The sequence below is a fragment of the Centroberyx affinis genome, unplaced genomic scaffold (assembly GCF_046629955.1).
Source record: "Centroberyx affinis isolate AG114_WGS23_722 - 3 ecotype Tasmania unplaced genomic scaffold, CSIRO-AGI_Caff_v1 ptg004244l_1, whole genome shotgun sequence".
In the NCBI taxonomy this organism is placed as follows: Eukaryota; Metazoa; Chordata; class Actinopteri; order Beryciformes; family Berycidae; genus Centroberyx; species Centroberyx affinis.
Window position 1 is genome coordinate 234,766 of NW_027281981.1, and position 22,541 is coordinate 257,306.

The 22,541-nt window shown below is 40.9% G+C and overlaps 1 protein-coding gene across 1 annotated transcript in view; it reads right to left on the reverse strand.

The window, feature by feature from the left end:
* The window catches only part of large1 (LARGE xylosyl- and glucuronyltransferase 1), a 115,206-nt gene that overhangs the window by 86,372 nt on the left and 6,293 nt on the right, over positions 1 to 22,541 (reverse strand). Inside the window, exon 2 of the mRNA XM_071543152.1 lies at positions 1,116 to 1,303. Within this exon, the coding sequence (XP_071399253.1) occupies positions 1,116 to 1,221 (106 nt within the window). The 5' untranslated portion in view covers positions 1,222 to 1,303. The remainder of the gene's footprint in view (positions 1 to 1,115; positions 1,304 to 22,541) is intronic.

Genomic DNA, 22,541 nt, shown 5'->3' on the forward strand with positions numbered 1-22,541 from the left:
CCACGTTGAGAACCACTGCTCTATAGAAGGTGACACTACCTGGCACCAAAGACCAGCCAACAGCAGATGGCCAGTTCAGTACCCTACTCTTCACCATGAGGTGTCAGGCTTCACCACAGATTAGATGGGGTTTAGTTACTCTTTAAATAATAATCCACAATATTTTCATAGAAATGACTGTCTGTTTTGCTACTCTCTATCAATAATTGATATAACACAACAGTGATTCAACCTATACCCAATCTCGGACCCCATCGTCTATCGGTCTGATGACGATTAGACTCTGGGGGCGACGGCCAATATTTCGGGGTTTCCGGTGGAGCCAGAGGACATCCGGGCCAAGACTTCCTCTTCCGTGTGCCGGTCATTGTTTACAGTCCGATTAGCAACTTGAGACGCGAGAATGGAGTTGGAGTTGAGAGACAACGTCTCATATGCAGATATCTGTTTATAGAGATTAGGCGAAATGTCCTCTGGACCTAAAACACCTCCAAAAAGTATCGATGTTTGTGTATTGTGTGGAGAAACGTTCGACTCTCACGTCTCAAGTTGCTAATCGGACTGTAAACAATGACCGGCGCACGGAAGAGGAAGTCTTGGCCCGGATGTCCGCTGGCTACACCGGAAACCCCGAAATATTGGCCGTCGCCCCCAGAGTCTAATCGCCCGAGGGTTCCGAGTTTGACCTATACTCAGTTCATGAAAGCTTTTACATTTACTGTTCTAAACACCCGGTGTCTGGTAGGCCTTTCTTGAAGGATTCTGGTAGGATAAAAAAAAAAAATCCTCTGGCCCACAGGAAGTGATGTGTTTTATGTTTATGGTTTGTTTGGAATAAATAGAAGAACTGGGTAGTTAGCATGAGCAGCGATAGCCACCATGGCTGAACAGACAAAGAACAGAGCGCCACCCACAGAAACTCAAACTTCAGAAAATCAGAAACAGAAAATCCAAAGAAAAAGACGTATCAGTACTGGACACACTGTTTGATTCACAAGTGATCTCTGGGAAGCGCAGTGCAGAAACAGTACAGCAATTATCACTTTAATAGTACGGTTACAAACTGATGCCAATAGATTTCTTAAGGTACTGACATTAACGGCCCATTTGCTTACCTTGAAAGTTCCCGGCTGACAGGTAGAGCCAGGTGAGCGCTGGGATGAAGAGCAGGGCGAGGGAGGCCGCCAGGAACTTCCTGCGCCCGCGACACATTCCCAGCATCCTCTGGGCCCAAAGCAAGCGGAAAGAGAGGTAAAGTGACCTCTATGTGGGCAGCAGCTGTTGTCTAGGGTGATTCATAGCACTATCGAGGAGAAAGGGGAGGGGGAGGGGAAGGAGGGAGAAGAAGGAAAAACTAGGTTAGAGACGAAGGAACGGAGAGCAGCATTGCGCACACTGTATAGATGCCATCAAAAGCTGAGCGTACGGCTTCTGTTGCTGCCTTGCACGGGGAGGGCAAATTCATCACTGAAACTCCCGAGTTCAAGGAAAGACGACAACTTTTGAATAATTCACTCCTATTCTGTAGGTCTGTCAATTATGATTCGTTTCTATGCTTGAATTCAGAGCAAAAAAAAAAAAACAGAGTAAAGCCATAGAGAATTACAGAAGCCGTTTTAGTTTTGAAGAGGTTGAAGATGACTGAGTGAATTCCCAATTCTCCCGAGAGCCAAATTATCTAGCTCCCTAAATAATTCATAAAGAACACAAAATCTCAAAAGTCTGTGTCAACGTCAAGTGCGAGCATGAAAAAGTCCAACCTGTATTAACCTGTCAGCCGAGTTTCAAAGGGATCCGCGCGTCGTTAAATGCTGCATAAATTTGTCAGTCTCCTATAGCGCAAATCTGGCTTTGATAACCTTGAGTCATTTTTGGTCAATTTCTAGCACAATGTAGAGCAGACAGTATAGAAGTCTCATTATATGATATTAGTCTAAATCCTCTTTCCATTACAACCACATTTGTCCAATTACCCGGTTGACCTCAGTCGATTTTTAATCTTCACTAGAGACCGCCCAGGGATGAAGGCACAATACCTCTGGCTGGCAGAGTGGAAGTTGGCACTATACACAAGCCAGGATGCCAATTATCATAGTGTCACCCGCTACAATGCAGGAGAGGGAGCGGTTTACAAAAATGTTGAAGTATTTATTTCCATCACTGTTCCCGACGCTTATTGAATCTCATGGGGCTTTTGTTGTTGGCCTTGGCAGTGTGAAGAGCGAGGAGTCGGACTGGGTCAAACGAGGCTAGGGGAGATTAGAGAAGTCTCTTAAGTACAAGAACCGCGGCTTTGATAGCAGGGCTCTGTATCATTTCAATGGGTTCCTTAGCCTTTGACCCCGGACTGATATTAGCTCACCACTGGATACCGTGATCTACATTGCTAATGCTACACTGAAGACATTTATTACCATAATGGAAGTGAGATGTCAGACGAGAGAGTAAGCAGAGCCGATCGGGACAGGATGCGAAAAAGAAAAGGCTTTATCTCCCAGAGTCTGAATGCAAAAATATGTAATTCAGGATCAGTCCGACTGGAGGGGTCACATAAGGGTTAGACCAACATATTGGATTGCAGATATTGGCCATATATTAAATATCAGATATCAGCCAGTCAGGGTCATCCATCTGTGATATGAGAGAGGTTCCTCCCTGACCACAGCTGCATAAAAATACCGAATCCTTCTAATAGTTTGGAATTAAAATGGTCAAATTCCAACATATTGACAAATAAATATTGTCTATCAGCAGCTTCAATCCAAAGATATCGGTATTTGCATTCAGAAACCCATATTGGTCGAACCCTAGTTCACATTGTTCACAGAGAAACAGTCCATGAACTCTTCACCAACTGATGCAATCATAAAGCTGAAGCCTATCTCATTCCTCCCTTTCGACCAAATTTCGGTCAAATTTAGCTTGGCAAATGCCAACTGTGCCATAATCCTGTCCCTGTCCCTGTCCCCAACCTCCATCCCAACTCCCTAATTTTCCCAAACACTTGAGAGAGAATCTGAGAGGGAGACGAGCTATGAATCACATTCAATCTCTTCTAATCTTGCCCAATACGAAAAGTAATGCGATATCCATACCCTCCATTCAAGTTTATAGTCATTGCTATAGATATCAACGGTGAGTCTTCCCTCACGACTCGACAGTAAGTTAATAGAAAATGGAATTTAATATCCAGAGCTCAATAGTAAATTGCTGTGTGTTGACACTAAAAGTGATGAGCGATGATTACGGGAGCTATGGTCTATTGGTTGAAAAAGGCCATGGGGAAACGTGCTGAGAGAGTTGGATTGAATTGATTTCTGTGGAAGGTAGGCATTGTAGTGGAGCAGGGAAAATGCTTGGAGATTTTACATTCCAGGGGGCAGGTGCATAAAGCTAGTTTAAGACTAGTCTAAGCCTTAGACCAGTGTTTCTCAACGTGGGGTCCGGGGACCACCAGGGGTCCTTGAGGGGGTTCCAGGGGGTCCCCAGCAAATTGATGAATTGTTAAACTTCACTATTATTTAATTTACAAGTTAACACAGTTAGAGAATGTAAAAGAATGACTGTTTTGATTATAGTTTCTCTGTTATCTCTCTACCTGCAATACAGATAGTCATGGAGTTCTGGACAAAATCATATCTAACAATAAAAATATTCTCAGATTTGGGTCCGAGAGATAAAATCTCATCAAATGGGGGTCCGTGGCCCTAATGTGTAGTAAATTAGGGGTCCTTAATATGAAAAAGGTTGAGAATCACTGCCTTAGACTGGTCTTAGATTCTCAGGTTGGATTAGGCTAATTAAGACTGTCTGCTACTTAAATATTACGACTGACTTATTTTGAGGTAGGAAAGATAGCCACCTTCCCCCTGGCTAACCTTGAGTTAAGAACTTTGTTGTTATGGCAACGAGTCAGCCTAACTGTCAGAGTGGGAAGTTTAAATACTGAAGCTGTTTCATAAAAGATGGCAAATCTCTGTTTTTTGGAAAGACCTGAAGAAGAGAGCGAGACAGAAACAACACATTAGAGATCTACAACAATCAAGAAGTTGTAGGAACGGGTAAATATAAGAGTCAGGCAAGTTTGACTTAAGGTCACATTTAAGTCTAAGACTAGGTCTATCTTTATGCACCTGGCCCCAGGGCTACATATAGGTCATACATATAACATAAATTCGCCTGACAGTCAGAATTGTTATGAAGGAGAGAAAAGAGAATAGAGACCATTAGTGACCGGGTAAAGATAGCTAAGAGCTAACACAAGTCAATTCAAATTCAAAATTGCAGTGTAGTCAGCATAGAACTACCCCTTTGTTTGCTGAATTTCAATAACCTGGAGTCAATTTCAAAGTCCCATCTCCAATTTTTCATAATTCTATGGGAACAGATGAAAACCGCGTGCCGAGCATGAGTTGACCTTGACAGCCCGTCCCGTCTGGGAACCAGGATGCGGTTCTGACGACGGGTTCACTGGCCCGTCTCCCCCCCCCCCCCCCCAGTCAGACCGGTCGCAGCACAGCGGCAGGCCGCCTTTCAAAGGGGAGATGTGCTCGGGTCCTGCCAGGTAATGAGGATTCATGACACCCTGTGGGCAAGCGGGCTGACACCGATCCCGGGGACGAAAGAGGTGCCGGCGACACGGGAAGAAAACTCCACTCTCCTCCGCTGACAGATCCTGTACATCCTCCACACTTCACACTTGCTGGCAGCACCGAGCGTTAGCAAGATTTCAAGTAGGGGAAGCACCAATCAGGGTTATTTGCAGCCGATTACGATTCCTCTTCCAAGTGAACTGCGGTGCGGTTCATTAGGAGTGAGAGCGTAATCCGAACAAACTACAGCAAACAACCCCAAAACACAAGGTTTTTATAGGTATAAATAAATGGATGTTGACATCTGATAGCCAGCAGTTCCTCATGCTTGGAAAGCCTAGCATACAAAAAGAACTGAGCCGACTGAGCTGAACCGCAGTCTGGACTGATGACTCATATTCAGCTACTTCTTCATGTGTTCTTCACTGGTATGAACACCACCACCTTGCGCGGGCCTCAAAGAGAGGACTGACTGTGACTCTTGTTGCAAAGAAACGTTCATAGCTGCAAGCATGTAGGCCTACTTGCTTCATCAATTGGCTTCGATTTTTTGGTAAATCCAAAATTTGCGAGTAAGCTTCCTTGTTTTCCTTTTGACATGTCTGTAGTATGCTGACTACAAAACAGAGAAATGAATATGCAACGATATCAAGGAATAATGGAGGGAAATCAAGGGAAAACAGCCCATTGTTTTCACCTCTTCACTGGCCATTAACTTCAAGGAACTGCAAAATATTGCATATTTACTGTAGCCTTTGGTACCTTGAGTAAATTGAATTGTACACAAGAGTAAATTAAATTGTACACAAGACAAAGATTATGCATTACACTACACAGTAAACCACTCCACAGACAGCAACTGGACACCCCTAAGGGATTATGCCTTATTTATGTGCCTGATGTAGCACAGGGAATTACACTTTAACCTTTTAATAGCCATTCAGAAAATAAATGAGCAAGAGGACACCACTGTAAATTCATACTGTAAGGAAGATGGAGTGAGGGGATTATGAATAGCAAGTCGTAATTTGTAAGAGGGGAAATTGGTGTCTGTGAATTCATCTCGAAAAAGACACAAACCGATAGAATGACACAAAGAGAGACGGATGAATTGAATGTCCTCTAAAGAGCTGCTTTGTCTGCACAATGGAGTGGACAGGCCTGGCTCGCAAAAGGAGCTCCAGCGGAATTATTAAAGCACTTTGAGCGCTGGCGGCGTATGCCAGCGGTACAGGGCCAAGCTAATTAGATGAGTGGGCATCTTCCGTGGCACAGGGCACACTGAAGTGACAGTTACATCAAGAAATTATGTCTGTTTGGTGAGAGAGCGTGTATGATCCAAATCCATCAACAACAAAAAAAAAAAAAAAAAAAAAAAAAAAAAGGAGGGGGCCAGCTTTCACCAAGATCTGCAGTATCTGAACCACACACCAACTGCACAACAATGAAATTCTTTAATAACCACAGCTATCATTAATAGCTTGGATAAACAATAAGCGCAATACCTACCAATAGGGCTGGGCCATAATTCAATATTATCGTTTATTGTCTTTCAGTGGAATCATATCGTGATGATATGAAGATATCTTAATATCGTGACACACATTTCTGCTGTCTAAATTGATGATGACAAGCAAATTTTACTTAAAAACTCTGATAAAATGAGGTATGGTAGGAATATTATTTGAAAATTTCAGTTTGACATCACACCTAACATTACCATTCGGTTCAATAAACGGTAATTTGATTATTTAACGTGATTTTGCATACATGAACCATATCGTGATATATATTGATATCGAGAAAAATCCTTATGATTATCATGATACTGATTTACAACCACATCGCCCAGCCCTATATACCAACTTCACAAACAGCAGCATTTCAGCATCTTCCCATGTCAGCAGATGTTTTGAATGAACTACAGCACGGGCACAGTATTCTAATCTTAACTTGAGGAAAAAAAAAAAACACAAAAAAATCGACCCAAAAAAAGATGCTCCTTCATCTAGGCACATCAGCAGGTGGTTTGCCTGTCAAAACTTCAAACCAATTTTTTTTTTTTTTTTTTTCCCCATTTATTTCCATTCTTGCCATTTCTCAAAAATGTCACATCCAGAACCGCGCCTATAAACAGGTCACCGGAGAGGGGGGAACCGTGGCCCTAAACGGGAACAGAAAGCACATCTCCAACTGAGCATGCATATTGCCTGGAACGTTTCGATCAAACACAATTTTGACTTTGATTTTCCCAGAACAATTCCCTGTGAACTGAAGGAGACTCTGCGCTACAATAGGGGGGGGGGGGGGGCTGCACGCTGCCGGTGTGACGTACCCCCCATATATCGTGTTGCATTTTAATGCACTTTCAGAGGGAGAGACATGAAAGTGTGGACTCAATGGAAATGTAGACATACTACTGCATAAAGATTATGCTCTACAGCACACTATGGGAGTGTCAGAGGAGCAAGCTGAATTCGAGGTTTGAAAAAAAAAAAAAAAAGGAAAATGAACATAAAGCTTGATCCACCTTGGTTGAGAGATTCTGTGATGTATATTAGTTTGAGTTTGAGTATATTTGTATCCATGCTCACAGTTAACAACTGAATAGAAGCAGAATTTACATTAATAAAAATAAAAATACTGTATATCTATACATGATTATACATCATAAAAATGTAAAACTATACATATCTATATACACACACATGCACCCATACATTCATACTCATACATACGCATTTACAAAATACAACCATACACTTACATACAACCATGCATACATTTTATAATGTCATAAAAAACAACAATATACAACACAAAAACAAACAAAAACAGACCCCAAAGACTTCAGCTATCCATCTTTTGTATTTACATTCTTCGTACAAATTTAGCGTTATACACCACTAAATGTAGAATGCAGCTTATAATCTTTTCCTTTGCCAACAATACCCCAAACCTCATTTATTATACACACAGAATACAAGGGTTTCCTGTGTGCCTCCAAGCCAAATCACCTCTCTCTAGAGCTGAATACCAACAGTGTTGTAGTATCAGTGCTGATCCTTTTTTTTATTTTTTATTTTTTTTATTGAGCGAGTAAGGGTCTGAATACAATACATTCAATATTTCAACATGTTACATAATTGTAATTTCTTCAAGAAAAGTCACATATGGTTGTCATCACAGGTAATATAGCATCCCCACACACACAAACATATACACACTTATCACACACACACCAAAACAGAACAAAATAAAAATGAAAACAGGCTTTCTTAAAATTTATGGATGCTGGGTGATTGTGATTTGTGTATCAGTGCTGATCCAGCTCCCAACTTGAACTCAGATCAGCAAATGAAGCTGTACTGATCCATATTTGAATGACATAGGCTTTGGTGCAATATAAAACTTATATACATATAAAAAGGTGTAACATTTAAAAATGTTTCAAAGCTGCCATTTGTGAAGGTCATAGGCGTAACACCTATTTGTTATACGAGAAGCCTTGACAATGAAGGCTAAAGGCCAGTCTGTTTTATTAGGCCTACCATACTACACTGTTCTTTATCTGTTAACCTATTCTGAAAAAGATGTTTTTATTAGGCAGCTGGGCCAATGGACTGGCAGCCAATTTCTTTCTTTCTTTCTTTCTTTCGTATAAAACTTTGCAGAGTGGTCTAGTCCGGTCAAAAAATACATATACTTCAGTTTGGGGACAACTGCCCTGATGGTGGCGCTGTAGCAACTGTTAAAAATCAGCCGTACTTGCTGCAGGTGTGTAATTTTCTGAGGATGCAGGGCCAGGTAAGAGGAACCTTTTGTACACCGCTAGTGGAAATTATGGAGTCCATCACATAATGTTTTATGTTGGTTGTTCAAATTTCACCAAAATAAGTGTATAGCATCTTGATACATATTGAAATAATTTTTCTTTAAGGTTTTATATTTCAATTTTGGCAGTGACTGACAGTAAATGGTACTGTACACATCCACTTCAATATTAAATTCATGAAAAATATTTCAACTTTGCCCTTATTGTCAACAAAAGCCTAGCCAAAATGCAATTATGATACACTATATTCATCAATAAGGTGAGCCAATAAATTTTAGATTTAGTAATAACGTTATTGCCCCAAGTTGTCACTAGTTGCTGTATTTACAGTATGATCTTTTTCTACTGAATACAATTTTTACTTCTGCTAATAGGTACTATGGTAATAGCTCATTTTATGATGCCTGCTGATTACTCATACTACTATGCTAATCATGCATGCTAAAAGACTATGCTGATATGCTAATGTTAGTGCAGCCTATTGTTATGGTCTAGAAGTTCCTCTAACAGTTTAAAGATGTTACTTAGGCCTAATAGATTTCATTTTTGTCCTCCTATTATCCCTTTTTTCCTCATGATTAAACAGCTAAACTGTTCCTGGCCTCCATATTGCTGCTTGAAGCTGTATTTTGTTAACTCTTACTTATACAGCATTAGCTGATGCCTGAATGGAATAATGTATGAAATAGCCAACCCAGAAATGTTTTTTACCTTTTTCAATTTTTATGTTTAATTATTTGTTTGTTATATATGTATTCTTTATTTTCCTTTCTTTTTCCCCTTTCTCTTTTTTCTGTGGGAGCTATCTTCTATATTTAAGGGGGGGTGGGGGGTGAGAGGGCATGTTGCGTCTTTTATGCATGTGTTGTGGGATTTCAATAGAAAACCCAATAAAAATATTGGGCAAACAAAATATGTTTTATCTGTTAGCCTTGACTGAATAGGCTGTTTTATCTGTTAACCTCATCTAAATAAGCAGCTTCTGAGGGTCCATTCATAAGCAGAGTTTGACTAATGTAAAAAAAAAAAAAAAATACTTTATATTTTTCTTATTATCAGTTACCCTTATTCTTCTTTGACTGAGGACTGCAACCAAAATCTCATCAAGGGAATAAATAAACACAACTGATGCACTTCCTGTTCCTGTAATTGTTTCATAATAGCGCAAAACGAGGCAGCATGAATTAGTATAAATAGAGTAGTACTTGGATCAGTACTCGTATCTGCGTATCTACTTAATAAAGTACTCAGTACTCGCGTCGATTCTTAAAAACTCTGTACCGGCGCACTTCTACCTCTCTCGGATGAATTCAGACACTGATGGATGAATTTAATTCTAAAAAAAGTTCTATCTTATCCAAAAAAAATGGTCTAACAAAGACCACGGAAGCAAGATAAATGAGCCTTGGCGCGCATTCACGTTCTCTTAAAAAAATATTCCGCAGTGACACAGCTCATCACTCAGCGGGAGGTCAACATTCGGTCCTGTCCAATAGCTTAAGAAAGACTCCTCTCTAAATTTAGCCATCCGCCTCCCGATACGGCAAACTCCGGATGACAGCTGACACTTCCGAGATTTGAATCTGAAGCCTCGTAATGAGTGCGTAACGTGCATTAGGAAGCGCACTCGTAAAAAATCCCCCGGTGTAAGAAATTCTTCGCTGCTAGGGAGAACAGTGCACCGTGCCTCAGAGCGGTTTATTAAACCTGTCACTTCTGGTTTGATCCCGGATTGCCCTTAACATTGAGCTGTGGGAGCGTCTCGTAAGTCTCCTTTGAAGTGGTGACATGAGAGGTAGTCCGCGCCCTCCGCCGTCTGTTATGTCCAGTGTTACGTCCTCCTCAGGAGCCGAGGAGGACGAACGGGATCAACTTTCCATCAGCTGAGCGGAGAAGGCGATAACGACGCGTTCAGTGCGACCCGAGTGTGCATATTACGGGCATGCAGTCAGGCAGAAGCGCAAAAAAAGGTGAAGAGCTGCCTCTGGTATCTCCGGAGGCCAGCGGAGAGGAGAGTCTCACTCTCTACATGATAATCAAGAGTGGCCACGGGTCAAAACAGTAGACAATTATCCTGACAGGAGTATGGAGTGTACTCTGGACTAAATGGGTTCCTGCAATACCCAGTGAGAGAAAAAAAAAAAAAAAAAGAAACATATTGATCGCGCAGGGGGAGTTACCTTCCATTTCATTATGCTACCTTAGCTGTGCACTCATTAGCATTCTGTCAAAGTAAGGAGGGACTTCTGGACTGCCATGCAAAGGAGGGCCTATCTATGTCACTGGAGCGCTATGAGCACCGAAAGGCATTTAAAAGGTTAAAATTCAATCAAACCCTCGGTGGCAAAGGTTTACACCATGACGAGGACAACCTGCTTCTCATGCAAATCAGCTTACTCGGCCGAGGACGTCTACCTTTGAGGTGATTCCTCATGCAGTAATAAGATTTCACATTACCTCCAACCAGAGATAGAAAGATACCTTAGGTCACGATAATTAGTGGCTTGATTAAGGGGGTCTAACCTAGGACGCTCCCTCTACCCCACAGTACCGAAGCTATTTTCCCTCGCCAGCTCTAAAAGACGACGATTCATTAATTTCGGATAAGGGGAGTGATGTCCCGTCGCCATGGAGACCTAAAATCCCTGTTAACAGTGTGCACTTGAAAAATAAATTGTTTGTGGCTGCCTTGAAGTCAGCGTCTCCTCTACCTGCGCCTCGAATCAAGTCCCCATTTCTATTGCCTCGAAAGCTCAGAAAATACTGTTATACTGTTGTATTTGTTCTCTTCAATCTCTTCTCTCTTGTGACAGGCAATTCAAGGTTTTGTCTAGTTTAGGGTGACCACATTTTCAAAGCCCCAAACTGGGACCCTTAAGTGTACCGCACCTTCATGCACGTGCACATAGGCGTTTTAATCAGGATGGGGGGCAATTATTTCAGCGCTTAGCACACCTAGTGGCCGTACCTTTCAGGACCATGGACAGCGCCCCAGCAAACGGAAAAATATGTTTTGTCTCCGAAAATGTGCATTGTTGGTTGCGTTGTTTATGTTTTTTGGTTGGGTTAGGTTAGTCGTTCCTAACGTGGGGTCCGGGGACCACCAGGGGTCCTTGAGGGGGCTCCAGGGGGTCCCCAGCAAATTGATGAATTGTTAGACTTCAGCATTATTTCATTTACAAGAAGTTAACACAGGTAGAGAACGTAGAAGAATGACTGTTTTGGTCATAGTTTCACTGTTATCTATCTACCTACAATACAGATAGTCTTGGAATTCTGGACAAAATCATATCTAACAATAAAAATATTCTCAGATTTGGGTCCAAAATCTCATCAAATGGGGGTCCGTGGCCCTAAAGTGGAGTAAATTAAGGGTCTTTGATATGAAAAAGGTTGAGAGTCACTGGGTTAGGTAATAATAAGCAGGACAGAACATGATAAACGTCTATGTAAGCACTGAAAAGAAGTATAATACTATTATTATTATTTTAACTGTGGTGAAAACCGGGACATTTTAGTGTTTTACAGATATTTGTCGGGACTCGGGACACCCATCTTGAAACCGGGACGATCCCGGACAAACCGGGACGTCCGGTCACCGTAGTCTAGTTGGTTATCCCACCACTCTGAGCTACACTTAGCATATAGTTCATGTAAACCCTGTGCTATATATTTACACAACAGCTATGTGATGAACTACTGCTTACAGTCAGAAGGGACACAGACCTTTACTGGTTCGGATGGAGCAATTAATCAAGTCCAATACTGAGCTGGGGGCTAAGCAGAAGAAATATCAGCCTACTGAAATATTCATCTTCATGGTGGCTTTTTTCCTTTCTCGTCTCTCTCTTGCTACGAGTTCCTTGTTGCTGTCACAAGCCAAGCAGCGCCTAGCTTGGATGATATGGTTGAAATCAATATCACAATAATCGTAAGGATTTTTTTTCGATGTCGATATATATGACAATATGGCTCACATAAGCAAAATCACGTTAAATAATCAAATTAATGTTCAAACTAAACTGAAATTTTCACATAATATTCCTACCATACATACCATTTTGTCTGAGTTTCTAAATAAAATTAGCTTGTTCTCATCAGTTCAGACAGCAGAATTGTGCATCTCCATATCCCCAAATCACCATATCCTCACAATATAATCCCACTGAAAGACGATAAACGATAATATTGAATTATCATCCAGCCCTACTTTAGTTCAGGCGAAGGCACAACTCCAACATGTTTGGACATCTTCAAATTGTCGGTTGTGACTCTCGGAACAGAGCGTCTGGCCCAGACTTTCTAGTTGAGATGAATGCTCACTGCTGATTTTTTACAGAACAATTGCGAGTTAAGGAGTTTATTAATTTTGCATAAACGTTTTTGTCTGGTGTGTCCATATATTAATGAAACCCTGAAAAAGCAGTATAATCACTTTTGGAACCCGCTGCCATTGCCTATTAAAAATATGTTTAACTCTCACCCTCCTCTCTGACGGTCTTTACCTTCTGTGGGATAAGACCTTGAACACGCTCTATTTCTGTTTTTAGTCCCCTGCCCTACTTTACTCCCAATGGTGTGTATTTTATGTGTGTGGGGAGGGGGGAGTTGTGTAGGACCAAGACAATGCCATATGCTTGATTCACTGATGACTTTAATCCTTTGCTACTGAAGACTTTGGCTTAGATTAGCAAATTAGTGAGTGAGATTGGTTTAAAGAAGCTACTTACAGCTCAAATAAATGTTGCAACTCAGCCATTTTCTAGCCCAAATATGCATGCTTTGTAAGATCAAGTAGCTTGTTTTGTAAAAGTCAGCTTTAATTGTGCCTGAGTACTACCCAGCTGAAAGGGTGGTCTTAATGATGCCATGGTATATTTAGCCCAATGTATTCCATGCAGCACATGCTGCCATCTGGTTCAGACTTGTGTCTAAGAAGTTAATCTCCAATTATCTGAACTTCCTTCTCTGCACTAATGTGGGCACAAACGACCAATAACAAGGCTTTGTTTATTTCTAAACCCACCAACTGCTCCCTTCTTTCCTCTTCATCTTTCTAATCCACACATTTCAACGCAATTGTTCCTGAATTCAGATTCTGTGGCCCTTAAAGGAATAGTTCACCCAAAAATGAAAATTCTGTCACCGTCTACTCACCCTCATGCCAGTTGAAACACAGGTGAAGTTTGTCCATATAACACACAGGGAGGTTGCCAGCACAACTCCATAGCAGCCTTCTCCAAAACAACTGAAGTCAGTGGGGACCAGTTCTTCAGAGTTCCAAAAAGACCTACAGTATATTTACACCATCATTTAGTGCAAATCTGAACTACAGCTGATTGATTTGCAATAAATCATGGTGTATAGGTCTTTCTATTCACAGTGTGATTGTTTGGCTGTTTTTGTTTTGGAACTCTAAAGAACAGGTCCCCATTGACTTCAGTTGTTTTGGAGAAGGCTGCTACCAAGTTGTGCTGGCACTCAAGTTTGTACTCGAAGTGGATTTTAGATTCTACCAAAGATGCCTAACTTCTCTGTATGTTTGTCTTGATGCTACGTGGTTAAATAAATAAAAGTAAATGCTAAAAAATAAAAATAAAAAAAAACTTCTGGGATTATATTTTGATGCAACAAAAAGCAACGAGTGCTGGAGCACGGAACATTGGGATGACGTAACCATTCATCATCAAAGACAAAAATAGCATGCTAAAGCCTATGCAAACCCTCACCTAAAATAAAGTGCACTGCATTGCCACAGAATGACAATCACCACCTTAACTATTAATCCTCCAGCCATCTGTGCGAGAGTCCTGGAGGAGGGAACCAGAAAAAAACGCTTTTCCAATGCTTGCATCTTAGGACGTCACAAGAAGCTGTGATTGACTGTACAATTACAATGGCATAATTCACCAGAGTTCCTGTGATTTAAAAGGTGCCTCCTCTCCCAGTGTCACATTTTCAACTGCTCAGTGATGGAGGGTGGGGGTATTAGAAAGCGATCGGCATCGCAACACATCTTGTTCTCAAGTCAAAAGCAAATGACAAAGCAGTATTCATTATTCCAGTATTTAGCATGGTGATATATTACCTCTTCACTAGAAGTTTCTGTTGGATCTCTGCTCCAATTAGCTAGCTTAGAGTACTCCTCTCTGTTGGGAAAATGTGGCTTTATTATTAATGTGAATTACAGCGCAACGCAAGCTGTGCCAGAGACCTGTCCATGGTGTTGCAATTCGTTGGTCACCAATAGACAGAAGTCATAGATTACTTAATATCTACAAAGAGCATTCAAATGGAAACTTCTACAAAAATTGATAGAACAACCTGAGCTACGTCACCAACAACTACACATGAACAACTTGATCACACTCAGGGCCCAAAGTGGTTGCCAGACATCAGCTTTTGGTTGCCAAAATTGACAATATGGTTGCCATATTGCCTGATACAGCTGATATATTTGGAGTGATTAAGGTCCTATGTAATTATAACCAATATTTCAATAATGAAACAGTGATATATAGACATACATACTGTTACATACTATATTTATTATATATCATTAACTTAACACACGTTTTTTTTTTTTTTGTTGTATTCAACTTGTTTCTTTAACAGTTTGTATTTAAGTGTCCTTTGTCTGGCCTTGGCCAGGTCTCCCTTGCAAACCAGATTCCCTGATTCCTGATTTATGAGACATGTATTATTTATCATTTGCCCCCTCGTGTCCACACAGAGTTTGTGTGTGGTGAACTTTGACCTCCAAAATCCCACAGCTGGCCAAGTAACTTTATCGTCTTTTAGTGAGGATTTATCATATTGGTAACACTTTACAATAAGGGTACATTAAGCATTAACTAACCCTTAATTAACAGTTAACTAATGTGTAAATTACGAATGGTGTTCATGTTAACTAAGGTATTAATTTATACATTATTTAATAGTCATCTTTATAAACTATTAAACAAAGTATAAATTAATACCTTAGTTAACATGAACACCATTAGTAAATTACACATTAGTTAACTATTAATCAAGGGTTAGTTAATGCTTAATAAGCATTAACTAACCCTTATTAAGCATTAACTAACCCTTTACAATAAGGGTACACTAAGTTAAGTGTTACAATTATCTTTTTACACAGAAAAAGTGGTTGCCAATAGGGGCAACCAGACAGGAGGAAATGGTTGACAGTGGTCTAAATCTGGTTGCCAAAGGCAACTAGCCAGCCGTCGAGCACTGACACTTCAGACATGTGATGTAGGTGTATCCATTTTCAGACTGGTTTAGATTAGTGCCAGGATAATCAGAGTACTCCACATATGTTACTGTGATTACATTCACTTCAACTAGGAGCATAATAGCACTTACATAATCAGAGTATTGTTTTCAATAGGTCCTGTCTCCTGTCTTCTTACAATTAATTAATTGCTTTACAGTGGCATTTTTTGTGTGCATGTAAACATAGTCAATGTCACTCCATGAACACAGGGAAATCATTACCAAATACTGAATGTTATCTTTGCTAATAAATTTGCCTTGCCATTTAGTGGAAAGATATACACACCTGAATTATTTAGTAAGTTATACATAAGGTAATAACAAGGTATCAGAAAATAACATCAAGTTAATGCATTAGAGCCAACATATCTAAACACAGATGTCTCTTCCTTGTCTGTTTGTAAAACCTCCCCCCTGCCTCCTCGGCCAAAAAAAAATATTTTATCAAGGCAAATACATGCTGTTGGTTTCTCAGTCCTCCCTGGGACGCAGGTTCTGCTAGGCTCCATTTGTTTTTCGGACCTCTGATTTATGATTTAAGTTTGGCATTTTGAGATATATATACGTCTCGCCTCATGCTGGCATCAAAGACTCAGACAGCCAGGTAAGGTTACCCTGCATCTTGATCAAAACACTGCGACTGGGCTTGACGGCTGTGCAGACTTTCGATTGGCCGATTGCTGACCAAACTGTTTTTTACCATAACAACAGGGGAAAACACAGTAAGACAAATAGGTGCGATGGTCTGGACCCATTTGTCTTACCGTCCACCAACTACTGGCATTTTCAACAGCTCAACGATGAAGGATGGTGCTGTGAGCGAGCAAGCGCCGTCACAATACATTCCAGCTACGAAGGCTAAGAAGACTAGTTCTCGAGCCTAAAAAAGCTAATGACAAAAGGAGTGTTATTATTCCAGTATTTAGCATGCTGATATATTACCTCTCGCACTGCCCTGTCCGTTAGGTGTGAGGCAGAGGACAGAGAGAATGCATGCCAGTCTCTCACGGCTCAGAGTAGAGGAGAGGTTGGCATTTAATCTAATGGGTGTCTTTAGGAATATCTGTTATAGTAAACAACTGATTTGTCTGTACTCACAAATAAATTATGTGAGAGATCAACATAGTCACACTACCAGGCAGGTAGTGGTTCTCAACCTTTTTCATATCAAGGACCCCTAATATAATTAGAGCCACAGACCCCCATTTGATGCGATTTTGTCCCTCGGACCCAAATCTGAGAATCTTTATTGTTAGATATGATTTTGTCCAGAACTCCATGACTATTGTAGGGAGAGAGATAACAGTGCAACTATGATCAGTCTCCTACATTCTATAATTGCCCTTGTAAATGAAATAATGAAGTTTAATGATTCATCAACTTGCTGGGGACCCCCCTGGGATGCCCTCAAGGACCCCTGGCGGTCCCCGGACCTCACGTTGGGAACCACTGATCTAGTTAAACCAAAACCCAGAACAGATGCAGTGTGCAGTTCTAAAAAAAAAATAGTAAAAAAAACACATTAACAATAACAGTGTTGTGATTTTTAGTTTTTATTTCTTTTTATTTCTTGAACATGTTTTTATTGAGACTTGTTACATGTGTTTAGAGCTGCAACGATTAATCGATTAGTTGTCAACTATTAAATTAATCGCCAACTATTTTGATAATCGATTAATCGGTTTGAGTAATTTTTTTAAGAAAAATAAGTCAAATGCTCTGATTCCAGCTTATTAAATGTGAATATTTTCGGGTTTCTTTCCTCCTCTATGACAGTAAACTGAATATCTTTGGGTTGTGGACAAAACAAGACATTTGAGGACGTCATCTTGGGCTTTGGGAAACACTGATCCACATTTTTCACCATTTTCCGACATTTTATAGACCAAACAACTAATCGATTAATCGAGAAAATAATCGACAGATTAATCAATGAAAATAATCATTAGTTGCAGCCCTACATGTGTTATATGTTGTTATATATGTTATGTTTTGTTGTGTGTGGACCCCAGGAAGTTGTAGCTGATGGGGATCCGAATAAACAAATAATAAACGAATAAACCTCTTCACTAGACGTTTCTGTTGGATCTCTGCACTTATTAGCTAGCTTACTCATCTCCACTGTGAAAAGAAGTCCTAAACGACTTAATCCCCCCTTTAAATTGCTTGCCACAGATCTTTCACAAGGCTCAGGACAACATTCCCAGTTGCCTGTTATGGAAACAGCCCACTGCCACCATCGACCACTTGTGGCATCCCACACAGCTTCTGGCGGCCAATACACCGATGCCAAGCTGCCAATCATCAGGCTGTCAGCAAAACCCTTTCCAAAGCTGTCCAACTGTGAACACACATAGTCACTGCAGCCACACACAATGCCTGAAACTTCTATACTAAATATTACATTTTCATAACAAAAAAAAAAAAAAAGTAACACTTATAATTGAATTCATTAGCTAAAAAGGGGAGTAATGGAAGGAAATTCGATACTGCAACCGGTGGATGAATCCCTACAGACCTCATTCACGCTGTGAGCTATCGGTCCTCCTGCGCGGGCGCGATGCTGCACACGAGCATATTCAATTTGCATTGAATTGCACAACACGCATTTAATATATCACCCTTGACAACAGGCAAATGGTCCTCTGGTCGAGCATCAATTTGTTTCTATGTTGCCCCCCATCATCCCTCTCTGTGATGTTTCAATCATCAATCTAACGGGGTTGCCGGGAGAAAATAGGGTCCCAGAATCCCACAATAGCTTCGGCTAATGTAGTGTCACATCATCCACATCACGGCAACGTTATCGTTGCGTTTATCAGAAGGACTTCCTGGGTCTTGTCTGGGAGCGGCTCTCGTAGCGGGGGGGGGGGGGGGGGGGACAGCTGCGTCATTGTGGTCATAGACGGATAGGATGGAGAGGTCTTCTATTAGGGTTTTTTTCCTACTGCTCCAGTGGCATTCGCTAGCTGCGCACCAGTCTTTCTATGTTTATGGCACAGTAGCAGCACCCTTGGGATTTTCTACTGGAATCAGGAACCAGGTGTGGTCCTGCTTGTTCGGGAGAGCGGCATGCACAAAGTAGTACATCACCCTGGCAGGACTAAATATCAGGGGTGTAGTACTTGAGAGACCGATTTATGACGGTCTTGGTCTCATCTGGGACTATGGCTCGGTCTTGAATCGGTCTCGGATGAATTAACGTTACATAATATTATTCTTTTTATAATTATAACCTCGTCTTCGCCTTCTTAAATTACAGGTAGAATATTTTCAGTCGAGCAGTGCTGAGAGCAGCATGTGGTTGTGGAGCAGTAAGAAAAAGTAGGTGAAATAGATGAATCCACTTCTGGTTAAGTAAAGGTGCAACTACTGTATGTTATGAACATAAACAAGCTGCCTACAATTAATTCTGTCCTCAAAACTAATTGCTAATTTTGTTGAAATGTCTTTAGAAACCTCCCTTATATTTTAGGCAATAAACAAAAATATGCTATTTTAGTCAATAAATACAATGGTAGCCTTGGATTGGTCTTGGTATTGGTCTTGAATTGAACTCGTAGTTTTGCGGTCTTGGTCTCGACTCGGTCTCGACCCTCTCAACTCCCCCCCGGTCTTGGTCTCGACTCGGTCTCGACCCCCCCTCGGTCTTGGTCTTGAATCAGACTCGATTCACCATTGACTCGATCTGGACTTGGACTCGACCAAGGCGGTCTCGACTACAGCCCTACTAAATATGTTTTGGTGCCTTATCCGGACACTGTAATACCCAAACCAAACTGCACTGTGAGCAAAACATAAAGGAAAAAAAAATGTACCACATCGTGCCAGTATGGGTACAGCATGGCACACACATACAGTGGAACGAACCGATCATAAGGCAGAACGTTCTTCAGCTGGGGGGGTCAGTGGGGCAGAAAAGGGGCATGGTGGTTTCCCTATAGGCATCCCGCTGGGTCAGTATCTACACTCTGTTGCAGAAATCAATAGCAAATGCCCTTGGCAGAGACAGTCTTCACGCTTTTCTAGGCAACAGAGGGTCTGAGGAGGACACTTCAGATGAAAGAAAATACTTTTAGACATCACATGTTGATGCACATAGACTAGATCACTGGTTCCCAAGGGGTCACCAAAGCTTCACGGGGGGTCAGTTTTAAGGGGCGTAAGAAAACTTAAAAAAAATATATATACAGTATATCTCAGCATTTCATTAATTTCTGTGAAGAAAAGAAATGTAGTTGTTATTTTTAAAGTTTAGATGTTTTTTTAAGAGGATAAGGGTGCGCTGAAGACATGAACACAAGCTATATTCACTCTCTGCTAAACAGCCTCGTCCTGCATTAGAAAAGCACACAGTTAAAACAACCAAAGAGCTAATAGTAGTAATAACAACGGCCGAGCATCAGGGAGAAGAAAACACTGAATTTGTCTGAAATAAGCATAATAAGTGTATGATAGTTAAAAAATAAATAATACAGAATTGTATAAAACGTTCCTAAAAATATCAGGAAAACTAATCTCTGATGCAATATTCACATAATCCACTCACTAGTCAGCCAAATTGCTCGTTTTACACAAACTTCCTGCAGTTATTGCGTTCACTATTTGGGTTAATTGTACAGTTATCAGTTGTTCTGTGCTGTTATTGTTATGCATTGGATATAATATGAAATATCCATAAAATATGTCACTATCGTCAGGGGTCATCTGGGTAAGCACTGGACTGGGAAGCGCTGGACTAGATGACAAATGACTTCATTCACAGGACTTTGTTTGATCTGTTCACAGTAGGAGTGTCAGGTGCACGATGGCCAGGACGTATGAAGTGTGACTTCATGCATGGCTGACCCTTCTATCAACTTGAAGATTGACAATCACATATTACCACCCGCTACACTGACGACCGGCAGCCATTTCCACAGCTTTTGCCCGGTGCAGGCATGCTGGTCTCATAGCCCTTTATCTGTTTAGTAATTACACAGAGAAATGGAAGATGTGTAAAGTGGCAACGTAGCATGCACGAGATTGAATGTTTACAGAATTGGAATGAATCAAAGTAACTGGATGGGAAATAATGAATAACCAATTACATCTAGAGTCAGTGAGTAAGCCACCGAATAATTCTTTGTTTACTCAATAAATCAGGAACTGCGTGATGAAGAAATATTAAGGTTTTGTGACAGTTCGGGGCGAGACGCCAAACTAAAAAAAAAATAATTAGCCATAGACTCCAAGTTAATTACTGTATTAGTATGTGTGTCTTTTTTGCAACCACTTGCTTTCAACATGGTTCCACTCAAAAAGACCTCCACAACACAGACTTTAATTCTCAAAGCCCCCATCAAAAGACACTTTTGGAAAGCAATACGAAATTCCTACAGGATTGGTGCCAGAATACAATAGAATCCAATCAGTATTGTTGCATTTTGGAACTGATATGAGCCTTTTTACCTTAGGATTCATAGTTAGACCAATATATCAGTTTGTCAATATATCAGGGTGATATTGGTCTTTCAATAGAATAAAATAAAACAAAAAGGATATCTGTCCATCAGTGTTGTTCATGACCAATATTATGGAGGTGAGGATGTGATTTTCCTCAACAGCTTCAGGGTTGTCAGTCTTTAAAACCTGCAATGAAACCTGCCTCACCCTGCCTTAAAGAGCTGCAACCCCACCTATAAGAATTTCATTAGTCTGGCTTTCAATGGAGAGTGTGTCCCATGGTGGTCTAAATGCTGTTTCAGAGGCTTCTCCACCTTTAACGACGATACAATTCTGAGGGAAACACTGAACACTTGTAATATGTTGGCATTTTTACCTCAGACAAACAAACGGCACCGAAAACATAACCTCCTTGGCGGTTTGCCAGCAGGATTACGGAAAGACTACTGGCCCGATTTTCATGAAACTTGGTGGAAGGGTGTAGCATGGGCCAAGGAAGAACCTATTAAATTTTGGAGCGGATCCGTATATTGGTTGCGCTTGCACATTTGCATATCATAGAAGACTGGACTATTGGCCTTGGCGGAGGTCTGCGCTCTCCAAGTGCCCTTCTAGTTTAGCTTGAAAATGGTCAACTTCAAATGTACAGAATATCAGCACAAGATATTGGCAGCTTTAATCCAAATATATTGGTATTAGCCTTCATAAACCCATATCAAACCCATGCCGAACCAAAATTCATACACATAAGTAAAGGGTTTTGGATAGTATGTAATTGCTGAATGACTCCTATCTGAACTTTGTGGCACTTTAACAATCCTACTACAGTTTAGCTAACAGACTGGTTTACGAATACAAATAGATTTTGATATGATTAAATTATATTTCAGAACCAATCTTTGGATTCTTGCCTCACCCAGAGGTCCCACTCCTGATTCATTTAGCCTGGTAAGATGGTAGATGTGCAGCTCCTTGACCACAGCACTGTTTTAAGGAATAAACGGAGGCAGAGCACAAAGGGACATATGAACCTGGACCAGGGGTGAGGGAGGGTCAGACATGTTAATAGGACTGCATCTTACCCACCAGCTGACTTGGGACCATATTTACCACAGCTCTGCTTGACTGCAATGCAGATCCCCTTTCACCTTCTGTCCAAATTAAACAAGAGCAAATTTGTTTATCCAACATTTGGCTTGCTAATTCCTGAGTCCAGGCGCTTCTCAATGCCTGGCGGGCCTCGCTCCATACATTTGCATTCAAACTACACCGCTTTGTCATCACATTCCCCACAACTCATTCCCACTAAAAATGTGCATCTTTAGTAGTCGAAACAAGCTAAACAGCAGCTTATGTTCAGCCATGTTTGAGTCGACGCGTGCTGGATGCCA